The sequence below is a fragment of the Miscanthus floridulus genome, chromosome 7 (genome assembly GCF_019320115.1).
Source record: "Miscanthus floridulus cultivar M001 chromosome 7, ASM1932011v1, whole genome shotgun sequence".
Lineage (NCBI taxonomy): Eukaryota > Viridiplantae > Streptophyta > Magnoliopsida > Poales > Poaceae > Miscanthus > Miscanthus floridulus.
This window is the reverse complement of record NC_089586.1, coordinates 119,499,577-119,517,546: the sequence shown is the minus strand read 5'-3', so window position 1 is coordinate 119,517,546 and position 17,970 is coordinate 119,499,577. Positions and strand designations below refer to the sequence as shown.

At 45.6% G+C, this 17,970-nt stretch overlaps 1 protein-coding gene and 1 pseudogene across 1 annotated transcript; both read right to left on the bottom strand.

Annotated features, from left to right (window-relative positions):
* Nucleotides 1-53: 53 nt before the first annotated feature.
* LOC136464476 (uncharacterized) lies at nucleotides 54-3,666 on the bottom strand (annotated as a pseudogene).
* A 5,501-nt stretch (nucleotides 3,667-9,167) lies between these two features.
* Nucleotides 9,168-13,552, bottom strand: LOC136464475 (carbamoyl phosphate synthase small chain, chloroplastic-like). The gene is given in 10 exon segments (XM_066463423.1): nucleotides 9,168-9,733; nucleotides 9,833-9,998; nucleotides 10,627-10,811; nucleotides 10,814-10,883; nucleotides 10,955-11,061; nucleotides 11,649-11,777; nucleotides 11,901-11,968; nucleotides 12,059-12,119; nucleotides 12,197-12,285; nucleotides 13,292-13,552. Coding segments are annotated over 10 exon segments (960 nt in total). The 5' UTR covers nucleotides 13,333-13,552; the 3' UTR covers nucleotides 9,168-9,689.
* Nucleotides 13,553-17,970: the final 4,418 nt, after the last annotated feature.

The following is a 17,970-nucleotide window of genomic DNA, read 5'->3' as shown; positions in this document are numbered from 1 at the left end:
CTGTGAAACGGTCAAGAATTCAAGATAATTAATAATGCCATGTTCATGCAACGAGCTCAGAATCACCAATAATCAGTTGGCGAGGCACGTGATCGGAATAGAAAATGGCAATAACCGGTGTTTAAAGTCCATACTGGCCTTCGTTGCACATCACATCATTCAACATAAGTTTTGGTTATAGAGGATAAACTCCAGCCCCAGGCGCATAAGCTGCATTAGCTACCAATAGTGCAATGAATACAAAGCATCCAACCATATACAATGATGGTGGCCTGGTGGGTGACGAATTCTGCCCCTTACAGCCCAATTCCGTTCACCTTCTATGCTGGACAAGCCCATTCTCTTTCAAGTAGTCCACAAATTCATCGATTAGGTACGGCCATGCACCTTCTTCGTCATAGTTTGTTAGCTGAGGATCGATTGTCTGAAGCAACAAGATAAGAGCAGAAATGCATTACACAACAAGCAGATTCAATTACAGTATGGCATGGTCTCCAAATATGATGGATATCCATTTCACATGTGATCGTATTCCTGGGGATAAGTGAGGGTGAGGTTACCTTCACAAACTCCAATAACTGCGCCCATGTATCCCCGGAGATTGCTTTATTGTGCCTTACCTGAAACCAAGAAGTTCGAACAAGTAAACACAAATTCAATAAATTTATCACAGCAGGGAAAAAAACCTTTGCGATTAGCTACTAAAATAAGCTGGTATACACCTGTAGAAACTGGCACCAGTAGTCAATGAGAGGCCAGTTCCTTTCAGCAAATAGCAACCGCCACATGCCACTAGCAGTCTCCAATGCGAGAGATTTCTGGCCCTATAAAATCAAGCACAATATGTCGTCAATATAGTTTTTCAAGATATGAATGAAACAAATGTTCTGATAAAGCTTCATGAATAATGTGCACAGCAAATGCCATACCTTTTCCCTTGCCCAGGCAAATGCAAAGTTGTATATTTCACGGAACTTCTCTGTATGAAGTGAACAGGTATGTGATAGGCAGATGAAACCATTCATTACTAGTCTATCCCTTGGCTGAACAAGCTGCTTATGCAAGCATTTATATTCAAATGACATATGTGCTACGCTAGCAGCAGTCGAACCGAAAAAAGAGAACTTACGATCATCTTTAAGCTCAGCTCGCAATGAAGGTAACTTCTCGCGAAGCTTCTCTATTGAATCCACTCTGAAAATGAGTCAGTTTTTTTGAAACTATTCAATCTATTTATACTTCAGAATCTCAGGTTGTAGCACAACTGATTATAATAATCGCATAGATCAGTCTCACCCTATCGACTGCAGTCCACCAATGAACTCCTGGAGAGTGAATTCACACATGGTGGAAGCTTTCATATGCCACGATATGACAAGCTGTTAACAGGGAAGAGGTAATCAAAATGCATATATGAACAAAATAACACAAATAGCTGTATCCCAGGGTCAACTCTCGCATTTGAACTTGAAGCAAATGCATTTGGTTAGTATTCATATAGAGAAAGTAGATACAAGATAAAATCTGAACATACCATAACAATATCCTGAGGATCCACCTGACAAAGGGAAACACACATGATTTGCGTTTCAGAATCACATAACAGGACACGGAGATGAAGACAAGATAGCCAACCAAAATAAATGATGCGCGGGCCTTATAACGGGAACAAAATACATGCAGCACCTGTAGTATCTACTGTGGGCCAAAAATAATAATAAGTAACAAATGCTGAAGTTAGCAATCATGCCAGTCTACATAGTAAGTACAGCTAAACTTAACCCCCAAAGCCATTGTATACAGGTTGTTTGTAGAAGATATTCTAAATCTATAATTTACTACACTTCACAGACCAAGAGCAAATGTAGATAGGAAGAAAATTGAATAGTTCAAAGATTCCATAGAAAAACACTATGAACAAAACATAGTTCGAGGAAAAAAAACACTATGAAGAAAACACAGAATAAATGAAACAAACATAGTTCATTGCCCACAAATTTCGAACCTGATGCCTGATATACCTATCCATTACAAGTGACTGCAGGCTGATACTTTAGCATAGTAACATACATTCAAAGTAAGAAGAAAAAAAATCCAAAAAAATGACCTGTAAATCATTGCAGAGCTGTGATATGCCTTCCACCATTATCATATCAGCATCCGGTTCTGAGCAATCATGACACAAAATGATGGTACAGGTAAAAAAAATCAGCGAAAAGGCACAAAAAAGATGACGGGCGCAACAGAGAGTAAAATATTTCACCTTTATATCTGTTGTAGACCTCTTCCAGATGTCGAGTATTAGCAACAGCAATTTGTGGTTGGCTGTAGAAAACATCAAAAGCTCCTTCCAAGTGCCAATCACTAGCTTTAAGAGCCCTGAAGCGCAGCCTTCTCACTGTGTGAAATATGCAATGTTTGACAAAATTAAAGTTGAGATAACAGTGTCTAAAGATGTATAGTAGTCCTCGGAGGTTCAGTTGGTCCCATGAATGACTAATGTACAACGCTACTAATTTTTCAGGATAATGACAATGGATCACTCTTGCAGCACAAAAAAGGATAACTTTTGGTAAAAGATGGAAAAGTGGCCCATCCTAAACAAAAGGGGAGGATAATGCCACCAGCCTGTTGGAGAATTCCATCGCAAAATCGCAAATCAAGATCAGGCAGTAACACGTGCTTCCACATAAATAAAAGACAATACAAAAATCCATGTTTTTTTTTCTCGATCGGGTGTTCAGCCCGTTTTTCATTAAGAGGGAAAATAACCAAATGTTACAGAGCAATCCCAGGTGGTGGCGAGAGGCCAACCACGAGCGACTGTAGCCTATCTACTGGATTTCGAAAATAACATTACATTTGACACGATTGTGGCGACCAGGATGCCAAAGGGCCAGCAATCGTTTGAAACCCTGCCGCCACCCAATCTTCTGCCTCCCGCGCGACAGCCAGCCGCAGTGCGAGACAGAGCACAGAAACGCGTTCTTGCAACAAGAGTTCGCGCACGACCGCACGCCGGGCTCGCATATTGAGGCCACGGACGTTCCAGATGAATATGTTAGGACCTAACATGGAGCAACAAGCCCAAAAGAACTTACTAGCATGATATTAGTACAAAATAGCAGAACTCGAATGCTGCACTAAGAACAAGTTCTCCCAATAGCCCGCAAAATAGACATACCACCTCCACTAACCAACCAAACCACAATTTAGCACTAAACACCGATCTCTCCGAACAATTAAAAAGCGTTTAAAAAATGTACCTTGCGCCGGTTATTGCCATGAATTGCTGCACCTTGTCCCGGCTTCCTCTACCTAGCTTATGCTGCGCGCACAACAAACACGCATCCGTCAAAAATCACATAAATTGTGCCATATCAAAACCAGCCGATTGGAGGCAGCACAAAAATGAGAAAAATAATTCCTGAAAATCTGTGGCAAATCGGAGCCTTGCCAAGAGGACGAGGGGAGGGACGGACCATTTTGGATCGGATCGGGCATGGAAGGCCGGAGGGCGAGGGGCCGCGCGGTATAGGGTTTCAACTTTCGAGAAGCTTCAGCGCCCTTGTGCCCTCGCCGCAGCGGCTCAGCCTCTGGCGGTCTGGCCTTCTGCCTCTTGGTTTTTGAGTTTTTTCTGTGTGACTGTGTGCTTGAAATGTCCCCTAGCTCCACACGCAGATGGCGGACTTAGGATCTGCAAAGACCGAAGTGCCACCCGGACCTGGTTGGGAAGTTTTTCGGAACGACCCTTCGAGGTCGGGTAATTCCTTCTCGATACGTGTACGCTCCTCAAATGAGATCGAAGCTAAACCTCCTAATGTTGAATTTTAACTGTTTCGAGCAGTATATAGGTCTCCATAAGAGAATCTACGGGTACTAAATATGAGCAAAACTGCACGTGAAAAGTCAGGCTGGAAAATACTGTTGGCTGATTTGTTATGAGAAAAAAACAATATTACTTTGCTGAAAAAATACGGCTTATGAGACAAGTGAACGTGGCAAAAAAAAAAAAAAAAAAAAAAAAAAAAAGAAGGCAACTGCCCTTACACGACATCTTTTTTCTCTTCGAGTCTCTGTTGGAGTAGGAAGGAGTTGGAGGGGGCATTGAAATTGAAAGAAGAGGATCGAAAGGGATTAGAGCATCACAACCGAACGAGTTGAAATCCTCCTCGTTCCGTCGCTCTTCGCGGATGGAATTATCCCAACGGGCCTGAAATGATTTTTGTTGAGAAAATTTGTTATTTGACATTAGAAAATTTTTGTCTTATTTATCTGATACCAAAACATAAAGTCTTCTCTATCTGTCACATGTTTCATATTTTGTTCCTTATTCGTCACTTTTTGGTTGTAACGGCGTTAAACCCAAAGTAAAAAAAAAAAACATCTTATCTCTTCCGTGTGTTTTTCAGACTTGCTGTGTCTAGACGTACAACAAACAAAATCTGCAAACAAATAATTGAGACAAAAAAAATATACTTAGCAATATGGAGCAGCATGAACACAGCACATGAAAAAACATACAGGCAAGATAAGATGGCCTTTTCTCCTTGGACTTAACACCTTTAAAAGACAAAAAGTAACAAAAATGACAAATAGAAACATAAGATGAAATATATGATATACGAGTATAAGAAAGATTTTAAGTTTTAATATCAAATAGGGAAGAGGAAGTTTTCTCATGCTAAACATGGAATTTTTCTCTTTTTTCTTGAAGGGATAGGATAGCAAGAAAGCACAGGGGTGGAAGCGTGAAGCCGTCAGCTGCCTTCGACCCCTCGATGCAAACGAGAGAGCAGTCGCATGATCACAACGGTTCACGTATTAAAATCTGTTGATATAGCCAAAACTATTTGGGAGAATTGCGTTCTTGCCCTTGTCCAGTACTTCAATTGTGATTTTGCCCCTCTTTTTTTAACTTTGTGATTTTACCCTTGCTTTTTTCAAACGAAGTTTCCGTCTACCCCTGCTTTGTAACCCCGTCTAAAATGCTTGATTAAATGGTAAAAAGAAAAAGAAAAAGAAAAAACACCTATATGAAAAGACAATGATGCCCCTCAGTCCTTTTCTCCTTTCTTACCTGTTCGCTCGACCCGTTCCGACGAGAAGTCGCGGCCCGCAGATGGTTTCGCGGCCTGGCAGAGGCGCAGCTGCCGGCGGCGGCGCAGCTCCTCCTCCCTCCTTCCCCCTCCCCCCGGCGTGGCTCATCCTCCCTCCTTCCCACTCCCCCCGGCGCGTCTCCTCCTCCCTCCGCCACACTCCGGCGCCCGCTCGTCCCGGCGTTGCCGGCTAGGGTTGCGCGAGCTTCCTCCGGCGAGCTCCCCTCCACGCGAGCGCGAGCTTCCTCCGGCGAGCTCCTCTCCAGGCGGCTTCCTCCGGCGAGCGCGAGGCGCTCTCCACCCCAGGCGCTGCCACCCTCCTCCAGGCGCGCCCTCCACCCCAGGCGCCGCCCCTGCTGCTTCCCTCGGCCTTATCCCCTTCTCAGTCCCTGCCGATGGACAGCAAAGCTTCGACTCGGCGCATCGACAACCCCAAAGGGCGGCCGCCTCCGCATTGCTGCACGCGTCCGGGCCGGTGCCGTCGCGGCTGTGCTGCGCAGGCGCATGAGCGGCCAACGCGGCGGCCTCCTCCTCCTCGCGTTGCACGCGGCCGGGCCGGCGGCGTCCCAGCTGTGCGCCTCAGGCGCACGAGCGCCCACCGGCGGTGGCCGCCCCCTCTCCCACCGGCACGGCGACGTGCAGCCGAGCGTGCCGCAGCCGCACCAAGGCCCGGCGGTGGCCGGCTCCCGGCAGCCGCGCTGCAGGCCAGCCCTGCCGGTGGCCGCGGACGTCCCCTCCGTCTCTTCGTCGGGCGTCCCCTCTACCTTTGCCTCTCCTTTCACGCTGCCTTCCAGGTCGGCATGAACGCCAGCCACCATGTGTTCGCTGAAATGCTCTTGAGGTAATATATGATGCAGTCCTGGTTTCTCCTCGATTATTGAGTGTGTTTGCCAAAGATTTGACTGCTGCCTTGCATTTCCTTTAGCAGTGGACAGAGATCTTTGGTTATTAACCATCAGTGAATCATCTGCTGGAGCCAGTCAGTCCTGCAGTGGCAGCGGCAGCGCCTAAGGCCCTCTCGCACGGCAAGTGGAGCACCAGCGTCCCCATCGAGCTTCTTCAGTATATGTGCATTTGTATTTATTTTTTGGTTACTCCTTTACTTTGTGTTAATTTTGGGTACTACCTAGATTATAAACTATGGTGGCTGCTCCTTGATTGGGTGACACTGCAAGGAAAAACACCTACAATGTCGTACTTTTCCATGCCTGCAAATAGTTCATGTCTGTTTATCATACTACCTATGAATATGTGATTTCATTTCAGTCTATTGCCAATAAGAATACAAATTATTGTTTTCTGACAAAAGGAGAAAATGCATAATCTTCTATGCTCATCGACTGCCCATTATTTATTTGGTACCCTTTTCCTGTCATTACTTAACAAACTAATTTTAGCTTTAGCATTAATGAGAAGTGCGTGGAGTTGAACTTAACATCCTGGATTTTTATTCGGTTGATTTAACTGTTTCAAAAATTTGGATGCAGGGATGGCCCTTTTACAGATGACCATTTTCCAAGGTTTAGCAGTGACCATTTTTAGCAGACTGATATAGTATATACATATCCAAGGATTCATCTTCGAGGCCATTCACCACTCAGCCTTTTCTGTTCATTCAAAGATTATCCTGTTGGCGTCACAAAAGGCCGTCATTGGTTTCGTAGACAGCATCAACTCTATGACGAATCTGAAAGAGGTGCCTCCTTTTTATTAATTCCATTCCAGTTGCTGCCTATCACCACACACAGCCTGGACATGCCAAGATCTTTGGCTTCTTTGCAGCCCGGGATAAGATTGAACCTTTACGCAACTATGTCTACAGACGTGGGATTGACAATTATAAAGCAGTGTCTGTGAAACGTAATTTGTTCTTACCTAAATGCTTATTTAACATTTCAAAATACCGTACAAAAGCTATTTTTTGTTGGACATGTGCACATTCAATCGTTATTTGCAAGTTGTGATGTTTGATTCCACGTTACACAAAATTAAAACTGCGTTTAAGAAGCCTAAACCTGCAGGTCACATCATCATTGTACAGGAAACACTTGATTGTAGCTTCACTCATTCTCAAAGTAAGCTGACCTGATCAGCCTTTTGTGATCTCCCGCACTGGCACGCGGCTGTTACATCTGTCATCATTACGAACCTTTTGGTCCCAAAATTTTGAATATTTATCAATATTAAATCTGAGTTCAAATAATTACAAGTTGTGCCAAATATGTTTGACCAAATTTAATCAATTGTCAGCATATAATAAAAAAGTATAATTCCAAATCAGAGTAAAATCACAATTAGGCATAACAAACAAGGGCAAAATCGCATGGGCATTTATGTCATTTTGTACAAAGTTTAACACCGTTAGGGGTGGATGACGGAGCAGGGGCAAACTGATGCTTCGTGAACGGCACAGTAGGGGTAAATTCACAAAGTCAAAAAAATAGGGGCAAAATCACAATTTCGATACAAAACAAGAGTACAAATGCAAGAGCCCCAAACTATTTTTGTTGTGAAAGAAAAATACTATATATTTTAGCTGATAAGTCGACTGATAAGTTCCGACAAACATGCCCCGCCGGTTGATTTCGAGGGATAGCCTGCGCTTTTGCCACGGCACGTGTGTCATGGCCCGGCCGCGCGGAGCTATTCGCAGCCATGCGCACAGGCGCCTGGGACCCCGCGCTCGACAGCCCTGCTGCCGTAGGCCATCGTCCACGGAAAAACACCGGCCGGAGTCTCAGCTCCGCAGCTGCGGATTGCCGAAGTGCCGAGCCACGCCAAACCGCGGCGGCTGCTGGGCTTGGCAGTGGATGTGGATTGCTTGATTGTGATTGATCATGACGGCTTAGCCACTTCACCTTATCGCCTCGTGGTCGAGTTTTGGGTTTTGGCAGCTTTGTTGACTGCGGTGATTGTTTACAGTGCTTGTCGACGCAGCGTGTCCGTGCATCCAGCCGCCGCGGCGTGGAAAAAAGCTTTTGCAGTCTGCACTCTGCAGTGGTGGAATCCAACTGTACGTACAACTGTTCTCGGATGGTTAAGCACCTGCAAGTAGAAAAGTACTTATTTATAATTTTTTAATCAACAATCTCAGCTCAGCAGCCTCAGCCCTCAGCTGGAGGGTCTGGACTCAGGAGCTTGGACCGTGCTACGGAAGCACACCTTTTGTCCTGGCGCTGGTTGGGCCATAGTTGGGCCCAATGTCAACCGGGCTGGTTGCCAGTGCACTTTCCATTCTCAATGCTTCACAGCGACCGATGGATCGAGGCAACAGTGACGCGCCATTATGCAATGCCGATGCCGCAAATCATCTCGTGCCCAACACCCAACTAGTCAAAGCACGGCGCCGCACCGGAACACCTCCCGCGTCCCCTGAACGCCGGCCGGACCCGGGACTCTCGCGACCAATAGTGCATTGTCTTGATTAGTCTCAGGAGTAGTTGCTATGGCTCTATTCTTTAATCTCGTTTTGCTAAGTCGGGTGATATTTGTATTGTTCTTTTTGCTCTTTTTCTTAGAAATTGTATTGTTCTTTTTGCTCTTTTTTTTTCTGAGAAACTGTATGGTTCTTTTTGCTCTTTTTCTTAGAAATCGTATTGTTCTTTTTGCTCTTTTTTCTTACAAAATTTCGTCAGACGAAGAAAAAGAAGGAAAGAACATTGAAGCAGAGGATAAGATAACCGCTCCCTGCAATACCAGGCTGAAAAGCCGTGCGGAGCGCGATTATTCGGTGCTCTATTATCAGATAATACGATGAAACTTGCCTAGTCTAGTCAGACCTCCCAAAAATGCTCGGCAAACCTAGAAGGCAGATTCTCGCACTCTCGCTTACCTTTCCTAGATAGTGATGTGCTTACAACCTCTGACCAAACATCTAGCAAAATGCTGAAAAAGAGAGCACATTCTCAAGTCTTGTGATATTTTCTCCTTTTTTATAAGAGATCTTGTGACTTTGACAACAAATTGCCGAAAACACACGGTAATCGAAAGCAGAACACCTCATTTTCGAACATAGACGTATTGACGACATTAGAAATACCAACAAGGCAATCCAACAAAAAAAAAACCAAACCCCTTTTCTCCTCCTCGTCACACCGTCAATCTGGTCAGACAGAGCATCTACAGGTGCACTACGGATAAACGAGAAAGTTTCCAGATCAGATGCACATCGAAAGATCTTCGCGCAACTTGTCACCACCAAAAGCTGGATGACTTTCCATCAGACATTTAAAAAGCTGACAACAACGTTGTGCACATCTTGATTAGCCTGGAACAACAAAAGTATCCACTGACCAGCCTTCATGGCCATCCTTTATATCTCTACTTAGTCTACTGGTGCTCGTCATGACCACTTTACTTGCCGATCAGAAATTCTGTACCGTTCAATTTGATAACATGTTATTCTCACCAAATTCAACCAGGTCATTTCATGGTACAATGCGCAGAGCACCTCATGCCCTCTCGACCCAAAAATTCAAGCACATGAACATCCAAAAGAAAAACACTACAGATGCAACAAATTCTTTTGAGCTTGGTGCGAGAGAGCACCAATACAATTAGTGGCCTTTTCATTTCAAGTACTTCCCTCCCTCACAATCTGTTGCTCTTCATGAGCTCTATAAACTCACCGACGGCTGTAAAACACAAAAGATGAATCCAGACATCAGCTAAATCACATCAAGATAGCAGTACGTTATACACCATGGTGGAAGATTCTAGAAAAAGAAATGTACCTGTGTCGGAGTCATGCGGACCTGGGGAAGACTCAGGATGGTACTGGAGAGACATAAGCTTCATCTTGGAGTACTGAAGGCCAGCGCAACTATTATCGTTGAGATTGACGTGAGTTACTTTTGCTCCTTCTGGAAGTGATTCTGGGTCAACTGCGTAGTTATGGTTCTACAGGGAAATGAATCATGCTTTAGGACAATACAGATTACAAATACAAGCAAGGAAGCATCACAAGTAAAAAAACAAAGAATAGTGATTTCAGATTCTCAGTAATATGGATTAGAGAAAAGTAACAGCATGGATACTACCATAATTAGGAGGTAAAACATAATCTTCTTGGTGGGAACCCCCACTCATTTCAACCAATAACCGATTTTATATCTCAACTGACTCGTCATATTTACTCTTACTCTAGCAGCCTATACTGCTATCAGTTGTAGCATGATTGCCTAACAAAACAAAATTGCAATTCTATATGAAGACTCTGACAAACTCAAATTTACTTAAGGAACAGATGAAAGACATGCAGCACCTCTCACCAAATAGAGATACAAAACTAGCAATTATTTAAGCCCAACTCCTTTTTTCAGCTGAATGACGACTGAGCTGCCTCAGTTCGTTGTGGGTGTGTATGTATGCCCAGACCACCAAAGTTCAAGAACTCATTAAGTCTAATCTACCAATCTGGGCGCTAATTTCTTTCTTAATTTCAAAGGCGCCTAGTTCCTCCTAGGTTAGTTTTTTTAACACATGGCTCACATCAAGCATAAAGCCTGCGTAAGAGGTAGGAACAAACCTGTGCACTTATGTCTACACGTCCACTACGGAGATCACAGACAGGGTGATTCCCGCCATGATGACCAAATTTCATTTTAAATGTCTTCCCACCAAGAGCCTGCCCAATCAATTGGTGGCCCATACAGATGCCAAAAACAGGAACCCTCCCAATTATTTCTTGTACTGTCTTCACAGCATAGGGACTGCTATTTTGCATCCATATGATGTCAATCGTCTCAAAATATTATGCTTGATGCCAAAGTCATAGGCAACGACCTATAGAAGAAATGAAGTGAATATCAGGTACAATATTTGTTTTGGATGTGTAGGAAAGTGTCAATACTGACATGAAAAGTTTCACTTGACTGATCCCTCTTGAACTCCCATTCTGAATCGGTCTTGTCCGGCCATTCATATGGAGCATCACATGTGACACCACTAATCAAGTCAACTCCTGCGTAATATCAACATGAATATTTCTTTCATTATTAGAGCCAAGAAACTAACAGTTTAAACACCATCCAAAGGTCATTTGCAATAGTAATAATAACTACTAACAATCTACTGAACATGGCAACCGAGGTGCCGAGTAAATATCAAATAACTTAATCACTCCCTTGAAACAGTAGGAAATCAAAGTATTCCAACAGATTCAACCAATTTTAGAAGTGGATATTTTAGCTGCTTCCTATAATCCCATATTTTCTTTTCTTTTCTGAAACCGTTAAATATTTGAAGTGATAATTCACTGATTATATCCAACTGCACCTAGTTCTTTCAAAGGTCAAAACGATTATGATATCAGAACGACAGCTCTACAATCCAATTAACATAATAAATCAAAAGCAAAAGAATAAACAGCTCAATACATATAAAGTTAGTTCTCACTGGAATATGTTGAGAAAAGAAATCTATTATATCTAAGCTGACCACTATGCAGTCATTTAGGTTCATCAGTCGAGATAGATACTGAAGTGTGCATAAAAAAGAAGAAAGTCAGTTCTTTCAAGGACATTGCTGATTGACGAAGTTTTAACATACCAACAATTTTCCACTTTTGGGCCATTTCCAACAACTCATTGTCTGTCTGAGACTGATCAGTACTCAAGACACCAATAAGACTACCATCTTCTCTTAATCTTCGTGTTATAGCACGTGTATCCACGTCATCTGTCAAAAACATAAATCCATGGTGAATTTAAATAATTCTTTTTTGCACATATGTGTCTGAGTCGGTGAGTCCACACATAAGACAGAGAAAGGGAGAGAGAGGTGTTAGCTTCTATCACTTACATATTCCCATGATGTTCCTCTTAATCAGATACTCTTCAAGTGTCTCTTTGCATCGCCAGTTGGAAGTACTACAACAGAAAATATCATTTTATTAAGAGATAAAGAGGGTTCTTTTAAAATGCCAAAAATAACAAAACCAAAAGAAAAAAAAATCTAACCATATGCTTAGATTTCTTATGATTAGGCCACCAAGAAAACATTGGTTTGATTCTTCATCGTCTGCAAGAGCAATACTTCATTCATGCTAAATTGTCAAAAAAGGCATATTAAATCTCTCAAGCAGAGAAGTAACAAACCAGGATTAACACCAGTGTTCCCAATATGAGGATTGGTCATCAGGACAAATTGACCAGCATAGCTTGGATCATTCAAAATCCCCTGATAGCTGCAACCACAAATGTGCCACATTAGTAACAATTCTTAGTCCTTCATAGAATGGTGCATAATCATCAACATAACATTGACAAGTCATGTTCAATAGTACAGAAAGGTTTGTCGAAGAAGTGCAGCACTCTGAATGCCAAAACTAGTACAATCTCTGTGTCAAACAACCAGCCAAAAAAATCTAGCTATTATCACCAGCCTAACTTCTGAATGCCTAAACAATCCTCTGTATCTCCAGGGCCCAATGCCTCCGCTGAATATGATGAATAATATTGTCTCCCCAACTTGTCTCACCACAATGAAGCCCCCCCCCCCCCCCCCCCCCCCCCCCCCTCCTCGTTGCAAGAACCACCAAAACTCATCCATCGACTTCGATGTAAACGGAAGCTTGTGTAACACTGAAATTTCCAAGCACAGTGAACTGACTGGAAGCTGGAACCAAATATACAGTCATTTATGTTCATTTGCTTCATATAACTATATGACTAAGCTAAATCAATATGTGATACAGGTACAGTGAAATCGGAGAGGTTGGTTACGTGACAGGAGTAAGTGTGCCCCCTGTCAAATATCTAAACTCCTAATATGAGAATTGCCTGAGTTTACAGCAACTTGACTGAGAAAACATAACCATCCAAAACATGCCACCACTCAGACAAACAATAACCAACCAAGACACGCAAAACATGGCACCACTCAGGCAAAAGCATAACTCAGTCCAAAATGATTTAGGGCCTGTTTAGTAGGGATTCAGATTCATCAGATTCGGATTCAGGAGCTTGGATCCACTAAAAATTTCCCAAACACTCCAGATCCACTAAATCCAAATTCACCAAAATAGTGGATCTGAAGGCTGGATTCACCATTTTGGTGGATCTCCTCAGGGGGTGCTCCACCAAACTGAGTTTTCTCGGTGGATCTCAGATCCACGGTGGAACTGATACATGGTGAATCCCGGATCCAGATTCACTTTTTCAGTGGTGAATCTCTACCAAACAGGCCCTTACCCTGTCAGTGATGTGTTGAAAACAACTTCACCGACTTGCATTCCTGAAGCACCAAAAGACTTGCCCTCCACACCGAACCATCTTCCAGGACAAGACGAGCATCACTGAGCTTCCATGGCCTTTCCGCTGCATGGAGATTTAAAAAAAATGGTGAAACCAGACATGCTGGCCCACTTAAATTGTAAGGTACATAATCGATGAATCATGCTACAAAATCCCAAGCGCATACTCCGCGTGCCGAATACAAAACTTGATATCTGAACAGCTAGTAAAAGACAACCCACCTCCATGGCTCCATTATCCACAATGCTGGCCCTCTGCACGCCAGTGGCAACCTGCGTGGAAGAACACAGAACAGCTCAATTCCATATATAGGGGTAAAACAATCCGTGGCCTGTAAATATCGGATCCAGACGCTCACCTTGGCACGGACGCTGAGGACGCGGCTCCCACTTTGCCGGAGGCCAATCGCAGGAACCGAGGTGGCAAACGAGCAGGAGCTCCGCTCAGCAGCCCAGCGCGGCTTGGCACCGGACAGACACCCGCACGGGCGGATCTAGTAAAGGGACATGGGTGTACACATGTACACCCATTAATTTTTGCAAAAAGTTAGAAATGAGTAGACATCAAATCAAGGACATATGTGTACGCATATACGTCCAATATTTTTTGCAAAAAGTTAGAAGTTAGACTAGCCATAGCGTTGCTTTTTATCGGTGCCCAAACACTCTCTCTCCTATTTGGAGCACAGATGCCCACGTTATAGCCGGTGCTGAGATGAAAAAAAATTGGCCACCTATGCATGTTCGTTCACTGGTACTTCAAACGTTAAAAAATATTATTCCGCGGCCGCTACGACGGTGTGTCACGGGGTCCACAAGCACAGTGAAGCACCGGTGCCCACGCTATGAGAATTGGAGAGCTAAAGCATCGGTACTCTGTGTCAGACTGAAATTTTTTTCAGCACCGCTCACACTATGGACAGTCTTAGTAGGCATCAAATAGCCAAATACTAGGTTACAGTTTGAGAACTCAACTTTTTTTAAAAAAAATCGAAAACTCGGTTTCGCACAGCAGACAGGAAAGAGAAAAGGGGTGGAAATAGCTGGTGGGCGCTCATCGCCGGCGAAGAGGTAGGCAAAGGCCTCACCACCTGGGGCAGGCCGGCGGCGGCGGTAGTCCACCCAGTCATCGCAGACAGAGAGGGCGGAGAGCCGCAGGGACGGTGGCGGACCGGCGGACGGAGGCGCCTGTGCGGGAGCGGGGTGCGGAGGGCGGGAACAGGATCCGGGTGTGCAGCTGCAGCACGGGAGGGGAAGGGGAGGAGAAGAAGAGTTAGTGGGCCGCGTTTGGTGGGCTTTTGTTACATATACTAGGGTTACAGGTCAATGGGCCGCGCCTGGGGGGCTTTTTTCACTAGATGGCTTACATTTTGGGTTCCCGACGGGCATCCGCGGCAAAGAGTTAAAACCTGCCACCATCATGGCCCGTTTCGGGTACCCAAACCAACAGATCCGCAGGACGAAATCTGGACCTGCCCCTGCTAAGTCTGAAACCCACGGGTTTCGGATCTAGACCTGTCCCGCTGCCATCTTTAGGTGGACGAATGTTGAGATCGAGATGTTTTTTTATTAATTTGCTATATACTTCACCTTAAGTTTTTTTATATACTAGGTAGCGTGCCCGTGCGCTGCTACGGAATAACTAACGATTTATACTAAAAACACACGGATCGTACGATAAGATAACAATACTGTAAAAATTAAATACCAACGTTAAAGTGACATTTAATCCAAAAAGTAAAGTTTATAAATTTAACACAGCCACGGAGTGCGCAACGTCGCAGACTCATAAACTCTACTTTATAGACTTTTCCGTGATGCGGCTAAGATAATATTTTATATTGGTAGAAAGAAATCTTCGATATCAATTTCTTTCATTATAATCAATTTATCTAGACAATGTTTGAGGTGAGGGCATGGTTACAGTTTTTAGCAGCTTTGCGATATTATCCGAAGCTATGAGATGATTGATGTCTTGCAATGATCCTTCCAGAGATTGGGTCAAATCCAACCTAGAGCCTCGGAACCCTGCATCTTTTCCTAGACGGGTTTCACTTCGGATGCGTCGGTAGCAATATCAATGATCTCCAATCGATGGACCAAATCGTATAGATCCCCATACAATGGCTCAGACATGTAGATTTTATTCTCCTTATACTTGGATACACTTGTTTCACTGAAGCTTTCATTGAAATATTTAGACATGAATAATGTCTGATCACCGATGTCCCTTTACCCTAGACTACTCCGGCGTACGGTCGTGGAGGTTGCACTTGTAGATCGCACCATTGTAGGTGAAGCTTTATGTCTCGTGGAACATGCTCACCATAGCACCCATAATGTGTAGCTCATCGTTTAATTCCAGGTAGCTGCGGTGGTAGAGCCCCGCAGGTGGCGACAGCGATGGCAGCAGCGTCAAGGTTGGAGTAGCGTCAGCGGCGTTGCTGCTGTAGATGGAGATTTCTCCAGTGCAGTCGATCGCCGAGAACTTGTTTTGGCAGTGGACGATGGACCCCACGGAGAACTCTAGTTTGGTATCGAGTAGCGTCCATACGCTGTTGACTCCAACCTGGCAGAACACGACCTCAGTGGAGCACCCAAGCATGGCCATGGCCACGCACTCGCGGCCGGCGACGTCAGGCGCCGCCGAGAGCACGATCTCACGGAAGAACACGTCCCTCATGTCTTCTAGCTTGATGGCTCTACCTGCGTTATCCGCGTCCCCGTAGCCGTTGGTGGGATGGAGGACCCACCGGCCGTGGACCCTAGACATGCGTTCCGATGAGGACGCCGCCGTGACGTGTTCGCCTGCTAGCGGGTGCTCAACGCAGGGGGCACGTGCACCGGTGAATGAATTCAGCAACGTCATGGACGCCGCCTCGTCCATGAACGCCAGCCACCCACACGAGGAGCCGCACGCCACCTTGCCGCGCACGTCGGGCAGCGTCTTAGACAAGACCTTCTACTCCGGGACGCAGTAGAAGCTGACGCGGTCCGAGTCGGTATCGAATGGGAGCAGTAGGAGTGGCCCGAAGGTCGCGAACGGGACGGCGACGCGCCATGGGGAGCAAGCGGATCGGAAGGACGCCGCATCGTGGCCTGACACGAGACGCTACCTAATGGACTCAAGGAGATCCTCTGGTAGGCCGGATCTCCAGTCAGGGAGAGGCTCCCAATCCCAAGAGAAGGTCCCTACCTCTCCCTAACTGGAGATCCGGCCTACCAGAGGATCTCCTCGAGTCCATCGGGCAGCGTCTCGCGTCAGGCCACGACGCGGCGTCCTTCCGATCCGCTTGCTCGCCATGGCGCGCCGCCATCCCGTTCGCGACCTTCGGGCCACTCCTGCTACTCCCGTTTGACCCTGACTCGGACCGTGTCGGCTTCTACTGCGTCCCGGAGAAGAAGGTATTGTCCAAGACGCTGCCCGACGTGCGCGGCAAGGTGGCGTGCGGCTCCTCGTGTGGGTGGTTGGCGCTCATGGACGAGGCGGTGTCTGTGACGCTGCTGAATCCATTCGCCGGTGCCCGTGTCCCTCGTGTTGAGCTCTCACCAGCAGGCAAACACATCGCGGCGGTGTCCTCATCAGAACATGTGTCTAGGGTCCACGGCCGGTGGGTCCTCCATCCCACCAACGACTATGGGGACGCGGATGTCGCAGGCAGAGCCATTAAGCTAGAAGACATGAGGGACGGGTTCTTCTGTGAGATCATGCTCTCGGCGCCGCCTGATGCCGTCGGCCACGAGTGCGTGGCCATGGGCATGCTTGGGTGCTCCATGGAGGTCGCGTTCTACTGGGTTGGAGTCGACAACACATAGACGCTGCTCGACACCAAACTGGAGTTCTCCGCGGGGTCCATCGTCCACTGCTAAGACAAGTTCTTGGCGATCGACTGCACTGGAGAAATCTCCGTCTGCAGCAGCAACGCCGCCGGCGCTACTCCAACCGCGACGCTGCTGTCATTGCTGTCGCCACCTGCGGGGCTCTGCCACCATAGCTACCTGGAATCAAACGGTGAGCTGCACATTGTGGGTGCCATGGTGAGCACGTTCCACGAGACATAGAGCTTCATCTACAGCAGCGCGATCTATAAGTGCAACCTCCACGACCGTACGCCGGAGTGGTCCAGGGTGAGGGACATCGGTGATCAGACACTGTTCGTGTCTAAACATTTCAATGAAAGCTTCAGTGGAACAAGTGTATCCAAGTACAAGGAGAACAAAATCTATATGTCTGAGCCATTGTATGGGGATCCATATGACTTGGTCCATCGACTGGAGATCGTTGATATTGTTACCGGCGCATCCGAAATGAGACCCGTCTAGAAAAAGATGTAGGGTTCCGAGGCTCTAGGTTGGATTCGACCCAATCTCTGGAAGCTCTAGAGTTTGAGCCTACGACGCCGCGCGCTCCGTGACTGTTTTAAATTTATAAACTTTGCATTTTTTTATTAAATGTCACTTTAACGTTGGTATTTAACAGTATTGTTATCTTATCGTACGATTCGTATATTTTTAATATAAATTGTTAGTTATCCTATAGCAACGTATGGACACTACCTCTTCAGATAAGAAGAGAAAGAGTCGTCAACGCAGCGTTGTGGGTGCCGGCAAGGGCGG